The following is a 25175-nucleotide window of genomic DNA, read 5'->3' as shown; positions in this document are numbered from 1 at the left end:
GCTTCTCATATTTTTCAGCCTTCCACGGGTTAGTAACTGGTATCTGAACTGCCCTGCTAAAGCTCAGACCGAAAACAGTAAAGCACTCGCAGCTCATTTTTACATCCGTGAGTTTACAGCCAGGATTTTCACAACCACTGCACACTGGCAACTTGAAACTTTGGATCAACATACACTGTACATATACACACACTGTATATACACACATACACACACACACTGTATTCACACACACTATACACACTGTAAACACACACACACACTGTACAAACACTATACACACATGCACACACACACACTGTATATACACACACTGTATATAAACACATACACACACACACACTATACACACTGTATACACACGCACACACTATACACACACACACACACACTGTATACACACACACTCTGTATATACACACACACACACACACACACACACACACACACACACACACACACACACACACACACACACTGTATATAAACACATACACACACACACACACACACACACTGTACAAACACTATACACACACACTATACACACTGTATACACACACACTGTACAAACACTATACACACACTATAATGACTGTATACACACACACACTGTACAAACACTATACACACATGCACACAATATATACACACTACACACACACACACACACACACACACACACACACACACACACACACACACACACACACACACACACACACTGTACAAACACTATACACACACACTATACACACTGTATACACACACACTGTACAAACACTATGCACACACTATACACACTGTATACACACACACTGTACAAACACTATACACACACACTGTACAATCACTATACACACACTGTACAAACACTATACACACACACGCACACACTGTATACCCACACACTATACACACTGTACACACACACTATACACACTGTACACACACACTATACACACACACTATACACATTGTACAAACACTATACACACACTGTATACAAAAATTGCGGGAATGTAAGCAGTTTATCCATCAAAGTGATCTGATTGGCCATTTGTGGCTCCACCCCCTTAAGTGAATCTGAACCCCAGTCACGTAATGACCGACTGTACCAAGTTTAAAGCCTCTGCCATTAACAGTGTAAGAATGGCAGCAGTGTAACCTTCCTGGCGGTAAGCCCGAGCTGAGCACGGGCTATGCTGCGCAGGACGATTTCTCAGGCCCTGCTGGGCCGATTTGCGTAGTTTTTTTATATTACACGCAGCTAGCACTTTGCTAGCTGCGCGTATTCCGCGATCGCCACCGATTCGCCGATACCCGCCGCGTTAGAGCCCCAGCAGACCCCGTGCGCAGCCTGGCCAATCAGTGGCAGGCAGCGCTGAGGGGTGGATCGGGACTCCCTCTGATGTCACGACGTCGAGGACGTCAGTGACGTCATCGCGATCGTCGCCATGGCAACGGGGGAAGCCCTAAAGGAAATCCCGTTCAGAACGGGATTTCCTTATGGGCAAGCGGGCCGGCGGCGATCGGAGGGGTGGGAGGGACGCCGCATGGAGGGGGGCATCATGGAGCTAGCGCTAGGCTAGCTACATGATAGGATAAAAAAATTGCAAAAAAAGAACCCTACCTGCGGCCGTGGGAATCAGACTGCCAGGGAGGTTAAATATTCCCCTTGAAAATCAATAGGTGAATTTTGATTGGCTGTTTGCTCCACCCACTTTCCTGAATCTTAATCTTATTCACCCAGTGACCAAGTGTGCCAAGTTTGAGAACCCTGCGATTAACAGTCTAAGAATGGCTGCAGTTTACATTTTCCCATCTAAAATTAATAGCTGAAATTTGATTGGCTGTTCTATGCTCCGCCCACTTTTCCTGGATTTGTAACCTTGGTCACCAAGTGACCAACTGTGCCAAGTGTGGGGACTCTGGCTTGATTACTGTGAGAATGGCAGCCTTTTACATTTTTTCCATTGACTTGAATGGGTGGAATCTGATTTGCTGTTTGTAGCTCCGCCCAGGTGTGCAGGGGGGGACACAAGACCCCCAGAACATATAATCCCAGGTAGTAAGGGATCTGTGTACCAAGTTTCGTTCAAATCGGTCAAGGCATTTTTGCGTGATCCCGGCACATACACACATTATATATATATATATATATATATATATATATATATATATATATATATATATATATATATATATATGTATATTAGATGGCAGATATGTAGATGAAAACAGTACAATGGCAGCTGATAAACTGTACACAGACGATATTACTTGTGTACAAAAGCGAATGTGTATTATCTCTATACACATGCTTATTTCACTTCCTTGGCTTCTTCAAATGGCGTCAGTTAGAGAGATAAGGGGAAAGAGTCCGTTACAACCTACACTCTGTGGGCGTGTTTTCAACTGCCGGAATAAAGGGAAAAAAAACTTGCTATTTGCGCCAGTAGTAAAAATGAATCCACCCATTCTGCATTTGACAATTGTACAGCACCTCGCTGTCAGAGTAAGTAGATTTATTTTCACTTCTTATTTATGATTCAATTACACATAAATCTCTCACATTATAAAAAAACATTTTTTTCTCCTTACTGTTCCTCTTTAATACAGACATGGTCTGACCTAACTTTGGCAAATTATGCAAAGACTGGGATTAATGGTTTATGGTTATCATGGTTTTTACTAGGAATCATGGAGAATCATCTGATTATCCACCAGTTGAGATGTAACGGTGTGCTGGAGGGTATCAGAATCTGCAGAAAGGGCTTCCCCAGCAGAATCCTCTATGCTGACTTCAAGCAACGGTATGTAGTTGCTTAACTGCCCTGCAAGCTAAAAGGACTTTTGAAATAGAAATGAAGATGACATTAGTTGTTGGATTCTTCTTTCTCGATACAGTTACAAGATCCTGAATGCCAGTGCCATCCCTGGTAAGGAATTCATTGACAGCAAGAAGGCCTCTGAAATGCTTTTGGGCTCCATTGATGTTGACCACACCCAGTACAGATTTGGCCACACAAAGGTAAGTATAGTAGTTGCTGCATGTGGATGGAGGACCCTGGTGCCCCGAAGAGTAATTAAAATGGTGAATTTTACATCCATGTAGGTGTTTTTCAAAGCGGGTCTTTTAGGAACTCTGGAAGAAATGAGAGACGATAAGCTGGCCGCGATTATAACAAGTACGCAGGCTTTGTGCAGAGGCTTCCTGATGAGACTAGAATTCAAGAAGATGGTAGAAAGGAGGTAAGAGTGATGGCAAAAGGTTTTTAGTAGACAAAAAAAAAAATGATAGTATTGCACCCAACTTGTATATGCTACCTGGTTTGGTCTCAGAGCCTTCTGTCATGCCGCTCCTACATTATGGAACTCCTTACCTCAGCAGATCAGGACAGCTCCATCTCTGGACGTTTTTAAATCCAGACTAAAAACCCACCTGTTCAGTTTGGCATTTGCAGAAGTATAATTTTGTTGTGTTAACACTTCATCCTACTACCAATTACTGAACCTGAGAGAGCCTAAGCGCTTTGAGTCCTATGGGAGAAAAGCGCTATAGAAAATATTGTTGGTTTTCCCATGTCCTGTTTTTTAATTCACTGTATTTTTAATTCTCTGCTTCTTTTTCCACCTATATTCTTATTTGTAGTAGATCCAATCTGCTTCTGCTTTTTTTTTCCTGTATCCTTAAAGGGAACATAAAGTGACATGATGAGATAGACATGTGTATGTATAGTCCCAAGCATACAAATACCTATACTGTGTTCTTTTTCTTCTTTCTCTGTCTGAAAGAGTTAAAGTGGACCCAAATTAAAAATACAAGATTTCAGAAATTAAATCTATTTTCTAAATTTTAATAATAAATAGCAGCCTTTTTCAGCTGCATGATGACAAATATAAAATATTTTACAATTATTGGAGGAACCCCTCCCTTCCTTTCATATTGCTGGGACAGAATCCGGCAAACTGGTGGAGTAGGAGGTGTCCGGCAAAGGAGGAATTGCTAATGGCTGCCACCTGTATAACCCAAGTTATGAAAAGAGAAGGGGAAAAGCATGCACTGAAATGTTCATAGGCTTGAAGGGGTGTTTATTGATCTTTGTATGTGTCAGAGTGGTGCAACTAAATATTTTGAATTAAAAAAAAGTTTGGTTTGGGTCCACTTTAAAATTTAGCTATGCAAATGACAGTTTCTCTCCAGTCGCGACTCAGCCAGAATATAGTCCATCACCGATAAGGAATTTCAGCCATAAAACACTTTCATGAGAGAAAACTGGGCTTCTGAGAGCAGAGGATAGATAAAAAAAGGTCAATAGTAGGATAGTTATTTTTAGGAGTAGGGCAGGGGCATAACTAGTCCCCACCGGGCCCCCCTGCAGAATTGCAGAGCGGCCCCCCCCCCCCCTGGGGCCCGCTCGGTGCCGTTTTGTGGGGGCTGGAGGGGTGGCAGCATGAGGGGAAAGCCTTGGCCACAGTCAGCGGGGAGGGGGGGAAGTTCCCCCCCTCTCCCTCACCCCGGGGCTCTCCCCTCTGCGCTCCCCTCCAACTAGTTACAGTGTGGGCAGCGGCGGGCAGATACATACCTTCCGTGCGTTCCACCGCATACTCCTTTCTCTAGCGGCTGACATCACTTCCGGAAGTGACAACGGACGCTAGAGCGAGAAGTATGCGGTGGAACGCACGGAAGGTATGTATCTGCTCGCCACTGCCCACAGTGTAACTTAAGCTGGAGGGGAGCGCAGAGGGGAAAGCCCCGAGGTGAGGGAGAGAAACTGGGAACTTCCCCTCTTCCCGCTGACTGTGGCCAAGGCTTTCCCCTCATGCTGCTACCCCTCCAGCCCCCACAAAACGGCCCCGAGCGGGAGCAGGGGCTGCAGGGCCTATTGTTACGCCAGTGGAGTAGGGGGATATATACAATTATTTATTTCATCAGTTTACTTTCACTTAAGGTTTTATTTTCACTTTAGGTTCACTTTAAGTAAACCATACCCATAAAATAAACTGCTCTGGACATAGTTTAATGGTATTCGTGCATGACATTGGTTATGCATTAACTTTCTGTTTCCTCTTGTCCTGAAAATCTTGGTGTCCTTATACTGTTCAGCAAAATCCTGATACATTAAATTGTAATATGTCTGTGTCCCATTTTTCATTAAAACAGAGATGCTATAATCGTTATCCAGTACAACACCAGGTCATTCATGAATGTCAAGCACTGGCCATGGATGAAGCTGTACTTCAAGATCAAACCTCTGCTGAAGAGCGCTGAAACTGAGAAGGAGATGGCAAACATGAAGGAGGAGTTTGAAAAGACCAAAGAAGCCCTGACTAAGTCAGAAGCTAGAAGAAAACAAGTTGAGGAGAAGATGGTTACCCTCTTACAGGAAAAAAATGACCTGCTGCTTCAAGTGCAGTCGGTAAGAGAGTTAATAAGAACAAATGCAAGAATACAATTTAGAGATATAATCTTTGTTAATATCTGATTTAGTGGTTGCCCTTGATAACCACCGTTCGGCACCAGCAATCCACTGACTGCACTTAGTGTTGTATCAGACAGCTTGACACGCACAGCTGCAGCTTGTTACACAGATCACAGATGCTCCCAGTCAATTAAAGGTTTCTTGCATGAGACTGCCATACACGATGTTCAGCCTTGGTTACAAAAGCAGCAAGGATACTGCAGTCTTGATTGGGAGTATCAGGAAAACGCAGAATGTACATAAGCTCTAAAAAGCGAAGTCAAGTGAATACCATTTCCTACATATAAACTACGCTACATCCTATACATAGAAAACTCCAGCTTAACAAATGTTAAGTACGCACACCCTACTATAGGTGGCCTGTGGGCCAGCTTTTCATCACACTAGTAGCTTTCTATTGGCTTCCATAAGAATGTGATGAACAGCATTCCCACTCCACAGGTCCATGAACTCTGAGCCATAATTTTGTTCTTCCGGATTTCGGGGACACTTCATTCCTGTTCCTAAGAAACAAGGCATCTCTGACCTCAACAACTACAGGCCTGTAGCCCTGACGTCCGTCGTCATGAAGTCCCTAGAGAAAGTGGTCTTATCCACGCTAAAGCTATCCACCTTGCCCCTACTAGACCCACTCCAGTTCGCCTATAGGGCAAATAGGTCCACTGACGACGCTCTAAACATCTGTTTGGAATACATCTACAACCATCTAGACAGGAGGGATGCATATGCCAGAGTACTGCTACTAGACTTCAGCTCTGCATTTAACACTATATGCCCACGCACCCTCCAGAATGTCCTGACCACACTCGGGGTCCACTCCACCCTACGGCTATGGATCACTGACTTTCTCTCTAACAGATCCCAAGTTGTCAGGCTGGGGGACATCTACTCACGAGAAGCATTAACAAACACAGGGGCACCCCAGGGCTGCGTCCTGTCCCCGCTGCTCTTCTCCCTTTACACAAATGAGTGCAGATCCACGGCAGACTCCGTCAAAGTCATTAAATTTGCGGATGACACCACCATTGTTGGCCTCGTCACCAAGGACAACATCCGGGAGTACCAGCAGCAGGTGGAAAGACTATGCCACTGGTGTAAGGAGAACAGCCTGGTGCTCAACACGGCCCAAACCGTCGAACTTATAATTGACTTTAGGAAGTCGGCACCTACCCCACCTCCCATCTACATCGATGGCACCGAGGTGACCAGAGTGCCCTGCGCTCGCCTGCTGGGCACCACCATCTCCAGCGATCTCAGCTGGAGAGTCAATATCACGTCAACCCAACGGAAAGCCCAGCAGCGACTCTTTTTCCTCCGCCAATTGCGAAAGTTCGGCATGGCTCAGGAGATTCTAACATGCTTTTACACTGCCACCATTGAATCGATCCTCTGCTCCGCCATCTTGGTCTGGCATTCGGGAGCCACCGCCAGTGACAGGCACAAGTTACAGAGGATCATTAGGTCGGCGGAGAGGATCATTGGGAGACCTCTGCCCCCACTAGACCACCTGTATAACACTAGACTGCGAGCCAGGGCACTGAGGATTGCAAGTGACCTCTCTCACCCAGGCCATTGTTTTTTCACCCCACTTCCACTGGGTCGGAGACTTCGGGCCATCCCCACCAAGACCACCAGACACAAGAACTCTTTCTTCCCAATGGCCGTTAGCCTCCTGAACTCCCTTAACATGCTACCATCCCCTATCAGCGACCTACCACCCGCATAGGAGCGGCAGACTTCGGCTGTGTATATCTAATTGTTGAATTGTATATTCGTGTATGCTTATATTTTAGTATGATTGTATCATTCTAACCCTTTTCCTGCCTTTCTTTCTATGTACTGCTCCATTGTGCCAAACCCAATTCCGGGCCTGACCCAGTCATGCTTGGCGAAATAAAATTGATTCTGATTCTGATTTTCATGCTATGATTGTTTACCCTTCTAGTCCCTGACAGTGCCTGGCTCTCTGTAAATTTGAACAGATAAAACTTAATGGCCTTCCACAAAGCATGATGTACCAATAAAATGATCAGAATTATGTTTCTCTAGTAGTAGTCTAGTTTACTCTATGTTTCTCCATGTTTTAAGGGAGAACTCTGAATATAGTCTTCTGCTGAAACAGTGGTTCTTTAAGTAACTAAGGGTGCTTTCACACTGGGGTGGTGGGGTGAAGTAATTTTAACGAACTCCACCACAGCCCAATGAAAGTCTGTGGGGCCGTTCATACCGACACGGTGTGGTGTGATGCGACGGAAGTGATGTTTTCACCGCATCCCCAACGCAAAGTCGATCTATGTAACTGTGCGGTTCTGCAGCAACCTGCGGCGACGTGCGGCAGACTGGAAGTCATGTAAGTCTATGGCGATGCGTGTGAGTGTGAAAACCAGCCACAGCACATGCGCAGAAGCATATTTTTAGCAATACGCTTCTGTGCACATGATCACTTCCTGCTCTGACGGCTGCGAGATGGGGATTACCGCGTACTAACGCCGTAATCCCCGAAGGCCTGTTTTTGGCGGTGCAGTGCCACTAATCTGCAGTGCGAAACCGGCTATGGGCTTTGCATTGCAAAAACCTAGCAACTTCTTACAATCTTATTCAAAATAATACTTCACTTTCATTGTCCTGTAGGAACTTGAGAGCTCGGCGGATGCAGAGGAGAGATGTGATGGCCTCATTAAGAGCAAGATACAATTAGAGGCCAAGATCAAAGAACTGAATGAAAGACTGGAAGATGAAGAGGAGAGCAATGCTGAGCTGACGGCCAAGAAGAGGAAACTGGAAGATGAGTGCTCTGAACTCAAGAAAGACATGGATGACTTAGAGCTGACACTGGCCAAAGTTGAGAAGGAGAAGCATGCCACAGAAAATAAGGTAGGAGAAAGGAGAAATGCAAATACTTCCTGACCAAAACCGTAATTCAGACAATGTACTTAGTTCGCCATCTTTTTGTTGTTGTCTAGGTCAAAAACCTTACTGAGGAAATGGCTGCCCTGGAAGAAAACATTGTAAAGATTTCAAAGGAGAAGAAAGCTCTCCAAGAGGCTCATCAGCAAACTCTTGATGATCTGCAGGCAGAGGAGGACAAAGTCAGTAGCCTCACTAAAGCTAAAACTAAGCTTGAACAACAAGTGGATGATGTGAGTGCATTTAAAGAGTACATCTTTTAAATCGTGGTAAATAAATGATATAACCCTTTTGCTCATTGGCACCTTATATTCAATCCATTCAGCTGGAAGGTTCCCTGGAGCAAGAGAAGAAAATGCGTCTTGACCTTGAAAGAGCCAAGAGAAAGCTTGAGGGTGACTTGAAGCTGTCTCAGGAAACAGTCATGGATCTTGAAAATGAGAAACAGCAAGCCGATGAAAGAATAAAGAAGTTGGTGTTCTTACTTTTTTTCATTTTTTTTTCACTTGTGTTGTTTGTGTAAACTATCACTTTGTTAATAATGTTACCTAAATACAGGAAGGACTTTGAATTAAGCCAACTGCTAGGAAAGATTGAAGACGAACAGTCTCTGGGATCACAACTGCAGAAAAAGATCAAGGAACTTCAGGTAAATTTTAAGTGGTAAAATATAATGGCTTATATCTGACTAACTTTTCTCCTGAGTTTTCTCCAAGGAGATATTTTTAAACTGTGACAATAAAATAACTTGAATGCTTCCACTATGTAATAAAATACTCCAGATAAGTTTGATATATATTGACCTATTTTTTAATACATTTTCCACCGCTAAGTACTGAAAAGTTATTGTTTGATAAGATAAAAAAAATATCTCCTAGGAGAAAATTAAGGAGAGATAAATAATTGGATAATGGCCCAATGTGTCTGATATAGTAACATTATTTAGTTTCTAGAGAACTGTGGAGTAGGGTCATTTCGGTCCATTTTGATGCCCAAGGCAAGGCAGCTTTTGCCTTCCCCACATCATCTAACCTTATGAATAGGAAGTCTGTAGCCTACATTAGTTGGCTTTGCAGACAGCAATGATGAATTGATAGGTTAGATCCAAAAATGTTGCTTCTCAAAAGTGTGTAAAAGGACATACATATTATAACCTGGCAAGATACACCTCACTGGCTCAAACTCACTCAACCTACATAACAAATCCTTCCTATAAATATTAAGTGAGCTCCGTAGTTACTTTATGAAAACAAAAAAATCAGGGGTGTTGCTAGGTTCCTAAGAGACCCGGGGCACTCTTGGACACTCCAGCTGTAAAATGGTTGTGGCCACGCACCCGAATGTGGGTGTGGTCATGGGTGGAGGCAAATTTACATGAACTTAGCAGCGGTCTAAGTAGGCCTGCTCAGCAAAATGTGGGATGAAGCCCCGTCTCCATTAATACAACAACAAAAATGCAGCATATGACATAAATAGGCAGAGTCACTTAACCACTTGCCGACCGCCCACAGCCCATGGGCGGCGGCAAAGTGGATGCCTTAAGGACCGCAATACGCCTTAGGGCGTTGCGTCCTTTTCCTATGCCGGGGGAGCGATCGCGTCATTGATGACGCGCGCTTCCCCCGGCAACTGGCTCCGCCCACCCGCCGTAACATCCCGCCGGCCATACGGAAGCGCCGGCGGGATGTTAACCCCGCGATCGCCGCTACAAAGTGTATAATACACTTTGTAATGTATACAAAGTGTATTATACAGGCTGCCTCCTGCCCTGGTGGTCCCAGTGTCGGAGGGACCACCAGGGCAGGCTGCAGCCACCCTAGTCTGCACCCAAACACACTGATCTGCCCCCCCCGCCCACTGATCGCCCACAGCACCCCTCAGACCCCCCCCTGCCCACCCCCCAGACCCCTGTTTGCACCCAATCACCCCCCTAATAACCCATCAATCACTCCCTGTCACTATCAACGCTATTTTTTTTTTTATCTCCCCCCCTGCCCCCTGCCCCCTCCTGATCACCCCTCCACCCCTCAGATTCTCCCCAGGACCCCCCCCCCCCCGACACCCCCCCCTTGTGTACTGTATGCATCTATCCCCCCTGATAACCTGTCAATCACCCATCAATCACCCATCAATCACCCCCTGTCACTGCCACCCAACAATCAGCCCCTAACCTGCCCCTTGCGGGCAATCTGATCACCCACCCACACCAATAGATCGCCCGCAGATCCGACATCAGATCACCTCCCAAATCCATTGTTTACATCTATTCTCTCCTCTAAACACCCACTAATTACCCATCAATCACCCCCTATCACCACCTGTCACTTTTACCTATCAGATCAGACCCTAATCTGCCCCTTGCGGGCACCCAATCACCCGCCAACACGCTCAGATTGCCCTCTGACCCCCCCTTATCAATTCGCCAGTGCATTAATTACATCTGTTCTTCCCTGTAATAACCCACTGATCACCTGTCAATCACCTGCCAATCACTTATCACCCATCAATCACCCCCTGTCACCCCCTGTCACTGCCACCCATCAATCAGCCCCTAACCTGCCCCTTGCGGGCAATCTGATCACCCACCCACACCAATAGATCGCCCGCAGATCCGACATCAGATCACCTCCCAAATCCATTGTTTACATCTATTCTCTCCTCTAAACACCCACTAATTACCCATCAATCACCCCCTATCACCACCTGTCACTGTTACCTATCAGATCAGACCCTAATCTGCCCCTTGCGGGCACCCAATCACCCGCCCACACGCTCAGATTGCCCTCAGACCCCCCCTCCCCCCTTATCAATTCGCCAGTGCATTAATTACATCTGGTCTTCCCTGTAATAATCCACTGATCACCTGTCAATCACCTGCCAATCACCTATCACCCATCAATCACCCCCTGTCACCCCCTGTCACTGCCACCCATCAATCAGCCCCTAACCTGCCCCTTGCGGGCAATTTGATCACCCACCCACACCAATAGATCGCCCGCAGATCCGACATCAGATCACCTCCCAAATCCATTGTTTACATCTATTCTCTCCTCTAAACACCCACTAATTACCCATCAATCACCCCCTATCACCACCTGTCACTTTTACCTATCAGATCAGACCCTAATCTGCCCCTTGCGGGCACCCAATCACCCGCCAACACGCTCAGATTGCCCTCTGACCCCCCCTTATCAATTTGCCAGTGCATTAATTACATCTGTTCTTCCCTGTAATAACCCACTGATCACCTGTCAATCACCTGCCAATCACCTATCACCCATCAATCACCCCCTGTCACCCCCTGTCACTGCCACCCATCAATCAGCCCCTAACCTGCCCCTTGCGGGCAATCTGATCACCCACCCACACCATCCGATCGCCTGCAGACCCGCAGTCAGATCACCTCCCAAGTGCATTGCATCTGTTCTCTCCTCTAAACACCCACTAATTACCCATCAATCACCCCCTGTCACTGCTACCCATCAGATTAGACCCCCATCTGCCCCTAGGGCACCCAATCACCCGCCCACACCCTCAGACCCCAGCCCTGATCACCTCGCCATTGCATTACTTGCATCTATTCCCCCCACTAATCACACCTTGAGACACCCATCAATCACCTCCTGTCACTACCTGTCACCCCCTAGCACACCTACCCATCAGATCAGGCCCTAATTTGCCCCGTGTGGGCTCCTGATCACTCGGCCAAACCCTCAGATCCCCCTCAGACCCCCTTCTGATCACCTCCCCAGTGCATTGAGTGCATCTATTTTCCCCTCTAATCACCCCCTGAGACACCCATCAATCACCTCCTGTCACCCCCCTAGCACTCCTATCCATCAGATCAGGCCCAATACAACCTGTCATCTAAAAGGCCACCCTGCTTATGACCGGTTCCACAAAACTCGGCCCCTCATAGACCACCTGTCATCAAAATTTGCAGATGCTTATACCCCTGAACAGTCATTTTGAGACATTTGGTTTCCAGACTACTCACGGTTTTGGGCCCGTAAAATGCCAGGGCGGTATAGGAACCCCACAAGTGACCCCATTTTAGAAAAAAGACACCCCAAGGTATTCTGTTAGGTGTATGACGAGTTCATAGAAGATTTTATTTTTTGTCAAAAGTTAGCGTAAATTGATTTTTATTGGGTTTTTTTCACAAAGTGTCATTTTTCACTAACTTGTGACTAAAAATAAAATCTTCGATGACCTCGCCATACACCTAACGGAATACCTTGGGGTGTCTTCTTTCTAAAATGGGGTCACTTGTGGGGTTCCTATACTGCCCTGGCATTTTAGGGGCCCTAAACCGTGAGGAGTAGTCTAGAAAACAAATGCCTCAAAATGACCTGTGAATAGGACATTGGGCCCCTTAGCGCACCTAGGCTGCAAAAAAAGTGTCACACATGTGGTATCGCCGTACTCAGGAGAAGTAGTATAATGTATTTTGGGGTGTATTTTTACACATACCCATGCTGGGTGGGAGAAATCTCTCTGTAAATGGACAATTGTGTGTAAAAAAAATCAAACAATTGTCATGTACAGAGATATTTCTACCACCCAGCATGGGTATGTGTAAAAATACACCACAAAACACATTATACTACTTCTCCTGAGTACGGCGGTACCACATGTGTGGCACTTTTTTACACCCTAAGTGCGCTAAGGGGCCCAAAGTCCAATGAGTACCTTTAGGATTTCACAGGTCATTTTGCGACATTTAGTTTCAAGACTACTCTTTGCGGTTTAGGGCCCCTAAAATGCCAGGGCAGTATAGGAACCCCACAAATGACCCCATTCTAGAAAGGAGACACCCAAAGGTATTCCGTTAGGAGTATGGTGAGTTCATAGAAGATTTTATTTTTTGTCACAAGTTAGCGGAATATGACACTTTGTGAAGAAAAACAATTCAAATCAATTTCCGCTAACTTGTGGCAAAAAATAAAATCTTCTATGAACTCACCATACTCCTAACGGAATACCTTGGGGTGTCTTCTTTGTAAAATGGGGTCATTAGTGGGGTTCCTATACTGCCCTGGCATTTTAGGGGCCCTAAACCGCGAGGAGTAGTCTTGAAACAAAAATGACCTGTGAAATCCTAAAGGTACTCATTGGACTTTGGGCCCTTTAGCGCAGTTAGGCTGCAAAAAAAGTGTCACACATGTGGTATCGCCGTACTCAGGAGAAGTAGTATAATGTATTTTGGGGTGTATTTTTACACATACCCATGCTGGGTGGGAGAAATCTCTCTGTAAATGGACAATTGTGTGTAAAAAAAATCAAACAATTGTCATGTACAGAGATATTTCTACCACCCAGCATGGGTATGTGTAAAAATACACCACAAAACACATTATACTACTTCTCCTGAGTACGGCGGTACCACATGTGTGGCACTTTTTTACACCCTAAGTGCGCTAAGGGGCCCAAAGTCCAATGAGTACCTTTAGGATTTCACAGGTCATTTTGCGACATTTAGTTTCAAGACTACTCTTTGCGGTTTAGGGCCCCTAAAATGCCAGGGCAGTATAGGAACCCCACAAATGACCCCATTCTAGAAAGGAGACACCCAAAGGTATTCCGTTAGGAGTATGGTGAGTTCATAGAAGATTTTATTTTTTGTCACAAGTTAGCGGAATATGACACTTTGTGAAGAAAAACAATTCAAATCAATTTCCGCTAACTTGTGGCAAAAAATAAAATCTTCTATGAACTCACCATACTCCTAACGGAATACCTTGGGGTGTCTTCTTTGTAAAATGGGGTCATTAGTGGGGTTCCTATACTGCCCTGGCATTTTAGGGGCCCTAAACCGTGAGGAGTAGTCTTGAAACAAAAATGACCTGTGAAATCCTAAAGGTACTCATTGGACTTTGGGCCCTTTAGCGCAGTTAGGGTGCAAAAAAGTGCCACACATGTGGTATTGCCCTACTCGGGAGAAGTAGTATAATGTGTTTTGGGGTGTATTTTTACACATACCCATGCTGGGTGGGAGAAATACCTCTGTAAATGACAATCTTTTGATTTTTTTACACACAATTGTCCATTTACAGAGTTATTTCTCCCACCCAGCATGGGTATGTGTAAAAATACACCCCAAAACACATTGTACTACTTCTCCCGAGTACGGCGATACCACATATGTGGCACTTTTTTGCACCCTAACTGTGCTAAAGGGCCCAAAGTCCAATGAGTACCTTTAGGATTTCACAGGTCATTTTGAGAAATTTCGTTTCAAGACTACTCCTCACGGTTTAGGGCCCCTTAAATGCCAGGGCAGTATAGGAACCCCACAAATGACCCCATTTTAGAAAGAAGACACCCCAAGGTATTCCGTTAGTAGTATGGCGAGTTCATAGAAGATTTTATTTTTTGTCACAAGTTAGCGGAAATTGATTTTAATTGTGTTTTTTCACAAAGTGTCATTTTCCACTAACTTTTGACAAAAAATAAAATCTTCTATGAACTCACCATACTCCTAACGGAATACCTTGGGGTGTCTTCTTTCTAAAATGGGGTCATTTGTGGGGTTCCTATACTGCCCTGGCATTTTAGGGGCCCTAAACCGTGAGGAGTAGTCTTGAAACGAAATTTCTCAAAATGACCTGTGAAATCCTAAAGGTACTCATTGGACTTTGGGCCCTTTAGCGCAGTTAGGGTGCAAAAAAGTGCCACACATATGGTATCGCCGTACTCAGGAGAAGTAGTATAATGTGTTTTGTGGTGTATTTTTACACATACCCATGCTGAGTGGGAGAAAGATCTCTGTAAATGGACAATTGTGTGTAAAAAAAATTAACAAATTGTCATTTACAGAGATATTTCTCCCACCCAGCATGGGTATGTGTAAAAATACACCCCAAAACACATTATACTACTTCTCCTGAGTACGGCAATACCACATGTGTGGCACTTTTTTGCAGCCTAACTGCGCTAAGGGGTCCAAAGTCCAATGAGCACCTTTAGGCTTTACAGGGGTGCTTACAATTTAGCACCCCCCAAAATGTCAGGACAGTAAACACACCCCACAAATGACCCCATTTTGGAAAGTAGACCCTTCAAGGTATTCAGAGAGGGGCATGGTGAGTCCGTGGCAGATTTCATTTTTTTTTGTCGCAAGTTAGAAGAAATGGAAATTTTTTTTTTTTTTCTCACAAAGTGTCATTTTCCGCTTACTTGTGACAAAAAATAATATCTTCTATGAACTCACTATGCCTCTCAGTGAATACTTTGGGATGTCTTCTTTCCAAAATGGGGTCATTTGGGGGGTATTTATACTATCCTGGAATTCTAGCCCCTCATGAAACATGACAGGGGGTCAGAAAAAAAATGGGAAAATTCACTTTTTGCACCATAGTTTGTAAACGCTATAACTTTTACCCAAACCAATAAATATACACTGAATGGGTTTTTTTTTTATCAAAAACATGTTTGTCCACATTTTTCGCGCTGCATGTATACAGAAATTTTACTTTATTTGAAAAATGTCAGCACAGAAAGTTAAAAAAATAATTTTTTTGCCAAAATTCATGTCTTTTTTGATGAATATAATAAAAAGTAAAAATCGCAGGAGCAATCAAATAGCACCAAAAGAAAGCTTTATTAGTGACAAGAAAAGGAGCCAAAATTCATTTAGGTGGTAGGTTGTATGAGCGAGCAATAAACCGTGAAAGCTGCAGTGGTCTGAATGGAAAAAAAGTGGCCGGTCCTTAAGGGGTAGAAAGCCCTAGGTCCTCAAGTGGTTAATCATTAAAGAGATTCTGTATTGTTAAAATCGCACAAAAGTAAACATACCAGTGTGTTAGGGGACATCTCCTATTACCCTCTGTCACAATTTCACCGCTCCCCGCCGCATTAAAAGTAGTCAAAAACAGTTTTAAAAAGTTTGTTTATAAACAAACAAAATGGCCACCAAAACAGGAAGTAGGTTGATGTACAGCATGTCCACACATAGAAAATACATCCATACACAAGCAGGCTGTATACAGCCTTACTTCTGAATCTCAAGAGATCACTTGTGTGTGTTTACCTTCTGTCCCCAGCTTCTCTCATGCACTGAACATTACAGGCTTCCTGCAGACAGCTCTGCCTATGTCGTTAATTCCTCAGTATGTAACAGACCAGCTCCTTTCACAGCCTCCAGAGGAGGATTTTTATCCAGCTCTCTTCTATCACTGATAAGATAGCAGAGAAGATGCTGGCTTATGTAAATAAAACACACACTGGGGTGTGCATAGAGGAACAGTTCAACACTGAAGAACTTGGCAGCCTTCCAGACACAGGCCGACAAGTCTGACAGGGGAAAGATACATTGATTTATTACAGAGATGGTTATAGTAGAAAGAGCTGCAGTAAGCCAGAACACATTAGAATAGGTTTAGGAACTTGTAGGATGGTAGAAAAAAACGTTGTAATTTTTGTTACAGAGTCACTTTAAAGGGCAGAGATACCTGGCTTCTGTGCTGGCTGGTCTGGCTTTCCTCTGGGTGGGCTGGCCTGCTGCCAGGTTATCTGGCAGTTCCCCCATAGCATTCCCTGACCTTCTAGTGGACCCCCTCCCATGCTCCCATGGACCTCTCATTGAAGCACCACAACTCCCAGCATGCCCCCATAGAATAACCACAGCTCCTTGCATGCCCCCATAAAGGCGTCACAGCGCCCAGTATGCCCACATAGAAGCACCAAGCACACCCCCGATTGATGCACCACAGCTCCAAGCATGTCCGCCAGCTGACATCTGGGGCACGTGCCACTGATCTTTGGGGCTAGCAAGGCCCCTGAAAAAAATACTGTTTGTGTGGAGCCTCGGTTCTTAAAGAGAACCTGAACTGAAAATAAAAAGTCAAAATAACCATACACAGGTCATACTTACCTCCTGTGTAGTCTACTCCTCAATTTCTTTCTCCTCTCTTGCGTCCCATTTGTCCACTGTGATCAATAGAATTCTCTGTCCTCCATTTTAAAAATGACAGCGTCCTGGTCAGCACACTGTAATATCATCCAATTGACCCATAGGGAAACATGGATGTTACCTTGCACATTCAGTTGTAACTGACAGCTGCTGATATATAACTGACAGCAACTGGTATATTTCAGTTCTGACAAAATATTGTCAGAACTGGAAGAGATCACTGTAAGAAGAAGATGGTGAGCTTCTGAGAGGAACTGACGGTAAGGTAAGTATGTAATATTCATTTGCAGCTACGACATGTGTTTATTTTAAATAATTTTGCTCGCTTCAGGTTCCCTTTAAAGGCTGGAATATTGTACTGGAAATCCAGAATAGTTGCAGCAATCATTACAGAAGAAATCAAAACAATTACAGCTTAATTAACTCAATGTACAGTACCTGCCATTTATTCTTATGCTTTCAAGGCAACCTTTGTTATGTTAATCTGTAGTGCCCATTTAGGTCTTAAAATTACAATGTAATCTGCGTCTTAATGGAACTATCAGATGCATATAATAATTCCATAAACCATAGTCTGCAAAGAATAACTACCTGGTGTCCCCTAAAGCAGCTGTCACCTTAGGCATCTGCCTGGTTTGTCTATGCCTAAAAATGGCCCTGTAGGGGAAATCTAGCTAACCTGGGTTAGATTTATTGATAAGTGTCCACTGTTTGGTTAAAAAGGCTTGCAACTGCTTGCAATATTGCCTGAGTAATAGTAGACAGTAGCTAGGGTCATTCAAAAGTTAGGGAAAATGAAGTGTTTTTGCAGCCTTATGGACCTGAATTGAGAATTAATACATCTAGGATGATTTAGATTTATAATAAAACATTCTCTCTGCTGGTGTGTGTACAGGAATACAATTGTATGGCTGCTATTCCAGTAACTTATTTATGGCGTTATATGACCCAGTTGAGGGATGCCAATGTTTTCCACCTAAAAACATAGAATTAATAATAAATCTAAGCCACCCAGGTTTGCTGCATAACTTAGGTTCACAACTATTCTCAAATCTTGATGAGCCAAACAGATCCAGTATTTCTATTAATCAGCAAATAATAACAACCTGTAATCCCTGCATGTTCCTATATAGGCCCGTATTGAAGAAGTTGAAGAGGAGATAGAAGCTGAGCGCACTGCTCGTGCCAGGATTGAGAAGCAGAGGGCTGACCTCTCCAGAGAACTTGAGGAGATCAGTGAGAGGCTTGAAGAAGCTGGTGGTGCCAGCTCAGCTCAGATTGAGCTGAACAAGAAGCGTGAGGCCGAGTTCCAGAAACTGAGACGCGACCTGGAAGAGGCCACACTTCAGCATGAAGCCACCGCGGCTGCCCTGCGCAAGAAGCATGCTGACAGTGTTGCTGAACTTGGAGAACAGATTGACAATCTCCAGAGAGTCAAGCAGAAGCTGGAGAAGGAGAAGAGTGAGCTCAAGATGGAAATCGATGACCTTGCCAGCAACCTGGAGAATATCTCCAAAGCAAAGGTGTGATGACGGTCAAAGAAAAAGCAAGGGTGATTTTCTAATTTATTCATTCATTAGCATTTCTAATATGTCTTTTACCCCAAAGGCCAACCTTGAAAAGGTAAGCCGTGTACTTGAAGATCAGCTGAGTGAAATTAAGGCCAAAGAAGATCAGCACCAACGTAGCATCAGTGACCTCTCAACTCAAAGGACCCGTCTGCAGACTGAAACGGGTACAAAGTGCTAATTTACATTATCAGCTACTAAAACTGCTCATTGCAGATAAATGTATAGTACATATAATAAAGGTAAAAGTATACAGATGAAAAAAAGACCGAAGTTATGATGTATTCTTTCAGGTGAATTGTCCCGTCAGCTTGAAGAGAAGGAATCTCTGATCTCCCAACTAAGCAGAGGGAAGCAAAATTTCACCCAGCAAACTGAAGAACTAAGGAGACAACTGGAGGAGGAAACCAAGGTAGGGCAAAGATGAAGTACTTGAAAGTGGTTTCATAAATTTATTAAATAAGAATCTCCATGTTGTTCTTAATATTTCATACCTGAAACTGAAAAAAAAGAAATCATTTCAGAATTGTATTAATATTGATTATGCAGTAGAGTCTCAGTTATGAGGCACCGATGACTATCGGCTGATGCTTGATAAGTGTGCTTTCTGGTTGCACAAGTCTCAATGTTAAAAATAAGCTTAGCTAATACATTATTATACCCCACTCTATATATACATACCATGTACTCTGTATTGAATGTTAAAATACAGAATTGATAGCATATTAACCTTGGGAGAGCCGTGGAACCCAGTTTTGAAGCACAGTAGAACCCGCAAACAGCCTAAGAATTTGGTCTTCACCACTGTGAGTACTGCCGGCGATTTGTGCTAGTTGTTTGCTGGTTATTTAAGTTCTGGATAACTGGGTTTCTACTGTATTTCCAGGCCAAAAATGCTCTTGCCCATGCCCTGCAATCATCCCGCCATGACTGTGACTTGCTCCGTGAGCAATATGAAGAGGAACAAGAGGCAAAGGCTGAGCTTCAAAGAGCTCTGTCCAAGGCAAATGGTGAGGTTGCCCAGTGGAGAACCAAGTATGAGACTGATGCCATCCAGCGCACAGAAGAACTGGAGGAGGCCAAGTATGCTGTTGTCAAATTGAGTCACTTCAAACATAAATGAATACATGGGGGGAGGGAAACTAAACACACTTTCTGACTTTGCGCATACAGGAAGAAGCTTGCACAGCGTCTCCAGGAAGCTGAAGAACAAGTTGAGGCTGTGAACTCCAAATGTTCCTCCCTAGAAAAGACCAAACAGAGGTTGCAGGCTGAAGTAGAGGATCTGATGATTGATATAGAGAGAGCAAATAGTGCAGCTGCCACTCTGGATAAGAAGCAGAGGAACTTCGATAAGGTAAAAAAGAATATAAAGTAGGATAGATTTTATATTTGTACATAACCTTCATATTCTTTCTAAATATGGATCTGCATCTTAAAGAGGAACTCCAGTAAAAAATAATGTAATAAAAAAGTGCTTCATTTTTACAATAATTATGTATAAATGATTTAGTCAGTGTTTGCCCATTGTAAAATATTTCCTCTCCCTAATTTACATTCTGACATTTACCACATGGTGACATTTTTACTGCTGGCAAGTGATGATGTCAGTGGAAGGAGATGCTGCTTGCTTTTTTGGCAGTTGGAAACAGCTGTAAACAGCTGTCATTATTTCCCACAATGCAACAAGGCTCCCACAGTGTGATGTCAAAACCATGGTCCTCACATTACACTGTGGGAGGGAGTTCACCACAATATCAGCCACATAGAGCCCCCTGATGATCCGTTTGTGAAAAGGAAAAACTTTTTCATGGGAAAGGGGATATCAGCTACTGATTGGGATGAAGTTCAATTCTTGGTTATGGTTTCTCTTCAACAGGTGTTGGCAGAGTGGAAACAGAAATATACAGAAGGCCAATCTGAGTTGGAATCAGCTCAGAAGGATGCCCGCACGCTGAGCACGGAGATCTTTAAGATGAAGAACACTTATGAGGAAGCTCTAGACCACCTTGAAACTCTGAAACGAGAGAACAAAAACTTACAACGTAAGAACTGTAAAAATTACAGCTTTCTCTACTTTGTACCACAAAAGCTAATGCGCAGTGATACACAAAACAGGCAAACTGTGACTGCAATGTAAATGGGATACAGCCAAGATAAATGTCAAGCCATGCTGCATGTAATGCGGGCATACGCCATAAAATTTGGGTGCCCAGGAATAGGCGATAGTATAATATCAGTAACATTTACAGATATTCTACCATTTTACAGAGGTAATTTTGATAGTAAAAGAACAGGAAATGTTACCATAATTTTACTACAGCCAAAACTTACCCTACTCTCACACAGAATCCTCCACTCTCTAATGCCTTACCCTAACCATTCCCCCGCCTATACTTAACCCTAACCAACCCCCTGCCGATAATCAACCCTATAACCCTCCCTCACACCACACCATAAAACCCAACAGCCTGATGCCTAACTTTAAATAAACCCCTAATGCCTAACCTTAAAACCCTGCTTCTTGATGCCTAGCCTTAAACCAACCCCCCCCCCCCCCCACACACACACACACACACCTAACCTTAAACCACTCCCCCATGCCTAACCTTAAGATCAGCAGCAAAAAACAAAAATTTAATTTGCTGCAAAAAAATAAAACTTTTGGGGTTTCTTCTATAGGCGCCCATAGGAAATTTGGTTATTCATCAGGTTTGGAGGTGGCCAAATATCCTTCTAGAACCAAAATTTCTATGGTCGAAAGGATCTGGAAGTCTGTTTGATTGTAGCTTCAATGACAGCATGCAATGCCAATATGCAGCTCCTAAAGCTAGCAAGTTTACTGAGAAACCTAGGTACAAGGGAGAGATAATTTTGCCTTTGGAGAAAGCATGTATAGAACCACACCTTGAAAATACAATTATGTTTATGGGTGTGGAAGAACTCGCAAAGCTAGTAAAAAGCATGGAGAACTACAGTTACAAAGAAAGAGTACAGGATATACATTACTTTAATCATCTTGATTTCATATGTAAATGACCCACACATCACAGAAAAGTTACTTACTTTCACCCCTTAAGTCTATCTGGACGGATATATCCATTCAGATAGACTGTGCAGCTGCCACTGCTCCCGTGCGCGCTCCAGCTGTCTGCCGTTACCCCCCTGATCAGTGAATGGGAATTTAATTCCCATTCACTGATCTAAGTTCCCCGCAGAAAAACTGACGCTTTCTAATCAGAGAGTGCTGTATTTCTGCAATAAATAAATAAATTACAGCCTCCTTATAGTTCCTGGTAGCGTGATCGTACGCTCCAGGACATTTTTGACTGTGGCCATCTTGTGGCCAAATAGTAAACTACACCCACATACATTTTTTACATTACAATACATTATTTTACATTAAAAATTATCTGTTTCCCTCCCACACCAAAAATTACCCAAATACATTTTTTAATAAAAAAAAAAAATTACAATAAAAAAACAACAACAACATAAATAGTTACCTAAGGGTCTGAACTTTTTAAATATACATGTCAAGAGAGTATCTTATTATATTTTTTAAAATTATAAACTTGTAAATAGTGATGGACGCAAATTGAAAAAAATGCACCTTTATTTCTAAATAAAATATCGGTGCCATAAATTGTGATAGGGACATAATTTAAACGGTGTAATAACCAGGACCAATGGGCAAATAAAATACATCAGTTTTAATTACGGTAACATGTATTAATTTTAAACTATTATGGCCAAAAACTGAGAAATAATGATTTTTTTCAACTTCTTTCTTAATCTTCCTGTTAAAATGGATTTAGAAAAAAATAATTCTTAGCAAAATGTACCACCCAAAGAAAGCTTAATTAGTGGCGGAAAAAACAAGATATAGATCAATTAATTGTGATCAGTAGCAATAAAGTTATTGGCGAATGAATTGGAGGTGAACTTTGCTCGGATGCATACCATTTTCGACACTGTAGGCTGAAGTGGTTAAGGAAAAACTAATAATTTGCAGGGCTCACTTTGAAGGCTAAGATAATGCGGAATAGTCTTCCATCAAAACTGGTACTATCCTACACACTGTACAACTTTAAGGCTGGTTTCACAGTGGGACGTTGCGTTTTAGGGGACGTTATGGTCGCATAACGTGCCCCTAACGCAACGCCTGGTGGTGTTGGAGCAGGACGCTACCAAGAGCCGCGTTACAAGCAGCTCTTGGTGCGCCTGCTCTGTCGGAGGCACTGCGGAGACCACGTGAGCGGAGCTCTCCGCATCACGTGGTCCCGCCAGCCAATCCGCGGCCGCTCCAGGATGTAAACACTGCAAGTGCATTGAATAATAAGTAGCCATGTGCCTGGCTACGTAGCGCCCTCTCCCCGCCTCCTCTCCGCCCATAAAATGAAAAAAAAAACCTAAAGTACTGCATGCAGTACGTTATGTAGACGTGCTGCGTTACAATGTAACGCAACGTAACGCAACGTGGGCACTGTGAACAGCCCATTGATTTTTCATTGCTGTGCGTTGGGGTGCGTTACAGGCTGCTCTAACGTGAGCCTGTAACGCCGCACTGTGAAAGCAGCCTTAAGTGACACTGAATCGGTAAAAAAAAAAAAAACTCATGATATAATGAATTGTATGTGTATTACTGATAATTAATAGAGCATTAGTGGCAAAAAAAAAAAAATCTTATATTTTTATTTTCAGTTATATCCAATCCAATCCAATAAAAAAAAAAAGCTTTATTGGCAGGACCAAATACATTTCGCATTGCCAAAGCAAAACAAAGTTATATAGCTGTTTTTCTATAACATTGCATAATTCTCTAATATTTGCAATTTACAAACCACACTGTATTTTAAAATGGGAAACAGAGCACAGCCAATAACCCTTTGAACCTCCTAGTAGAAAAACCTTAAAGAGGAACTGAACCCAAAAAAAGTCACTAAATTGAGCCTCCTCGTCCCTTTGAAATGAATGATTAGACACAAAACACTTGAGAAGGGCAATATAAAAGTAGACATATTTGTGCAATACAACTATGAATAAAAGAGAATGGCAGGCTCCGTCTTGCAACGCTCTCCCTCCATTTTGCAGCTCTCACTCCATGGGAGGTGCAGAGTCTGATTCTGTGGGCGGTGTTACAGTTGGAGTTAGACATGCCCATTCACGCCCACAGAATGAGATTTGCAGCCCAGTGTCATGAGGTCATCATCAGTCGCCCTGTTACAGGAAAGTGACAGCTGTGGCTTCTGCTGCTGCCCTGCACTGTACTGGCACATGCCTTGATAAAGTATTATTTTTTTCTCTAACTATGCCTCCTGCAGTGTGAGATCGTCTGCTTGTCATCCTGTACCTCTCCCCATTCGTTTTGTGCCAGAGCCCATATCATGTCCTGTAGTCATGCAGCTCTCCCCTTTATTACTTCACTCTTGTTAATTTCAGGAAAATAAGTTTTATTTTTTTGCCAAAAAGCAACCCACAATCTCCCCCTCTTGCTATCAGTTCACATACACACTAATAGAGGTTTGGCGCTTCACAGTGTAAAAAGGACTGTTATATTTTTTTATTGGATATTTGTTTATTTTTATATAGCGTGAAGCATTAACAGTGAAGCATATATATTCATTCATGTTTTTTCTGGGAAAAACTTGTTCAGTCCTTTTTACACTGTGAAGCGCTTCACTGATATTACTTCACTCTTGCTAATTTCAGAAAAAAACTTTTTTTTGCCAAAAAGCAACCCTTTTAGATACACAATAGGCTTGATTCACAAAGCCGTGCTAACTGTTTAGCACGGGCGTGCTAAACAGTTAGCACGTAAAGTGCCGCTCGCGGATTTTGCGTGTGCAAAGTGCCCCGATCGTGCGACCGTAGACATTTGCACACGATAACGTGGACTTTTGCACGTGCAAAAGTCCGCGTTATCGCACGCAAATGTCCGCGATTGCAGCACTTCACGTGCTAACTGTTTAGCATGGCTTTGTGAATCAAGCCCAATGTCCCCCTCTCGTTATCAGTTCACATACATACTAAGAGAGGTTTGGTGCTTCACAGTGTAAGAAGGACTGTTATATGTTTTTAGTAGACATTTGTTTAGTTTTATACAGAGTGAAGCATTAACAGTGAAGCATATATATATATTCATGTTTTTTCAGGAAAAAACTTGTTCAGTCCTTTTTACACTGTGAAGCACTATAAGCGCTTTTATGAGCACTTTTTAGCCATCAAGGCTCCCATTGACTTACATTAAAATCGCGATCGCAGTAAAATCGCTCAGAAAAGCGCTTATAGTGTGTCTGA

The 25175-nt window shown here is 43.3% G+C and overlaps 1 protein-coding gene across 17 annotated transcripts in view; it reads left to right on the top strand.

Annotated features, from left to right (window-relative positions):
* The window catches only part of LOC137527742 (myosin-1B-like), a 469182-nt gene that overhangs the window by 429107 nt on the left and 14900 nt on the right, over positions 1-25175 (top strand). For all 17 annotated transcript variants that reach the window (XM_068248583.1, XM_068248582.1, XM_068248586.1 and 14 more), the window contains 14 exons: positions 2699-2816; positions 2911-3034; positions 3119-3255; positions 5168-5423; positions 8118-8360; positions 8450-8626; positions 8719-8864; positions 8952-9042; positions 18441-18830; positions 18916-19042; positions 19169-19287; positions 19762-19958; positions 20049-20232; positions 20755-20920. In XM_068248583.1, the coding sequence (XP_068104684.1) occupies positions 2699-2816; positions 2911-3034; positions 3119-3255; positions 5168-5423; positions 8118-8360; positions 8450-8626; positions 8719-8864; positions 8952-9042; positions 18441-18830; positions 18916-19042; positions 19169-19287; positions 19762-19958; positions 20049-20232; positions 20755-20920 (2475 nt within the window). The remainder of the gene's footprint in view (positions 1-2698; positions 2817-2910; positions 3035-3118; positions 3256-5167; positions 5424-8117; positions 8361-8449; positions 8627-8718; positions 8865-8951; positions 9043-18440; positions 18831-18915; positions 19043-19168; positions 19288-19761; positions 19959-20048; positions 20233-20754; positions 20921-25175) is intronic.

The sequence above is a fragment of the Hyperolius riggenbachi genome, chromosome 8 (genome assembly GCF_040937935.1).
Source record: "Hyperolius riggenbachi isolate aHypRig1 chromosome 8, aHypRig1.pri, whole genome shotgun sequence".
NCBI lineage: Eukaryota > Metazoa > Chordata > Amphibia > Anura > Hyperoliidae > Hyperolius > Hyperolius riggenbachi.
Note: the sequence above shows the minus strand (reverse complement) of the source record. Positions and strands in the feature narration are given on the sequence as shown.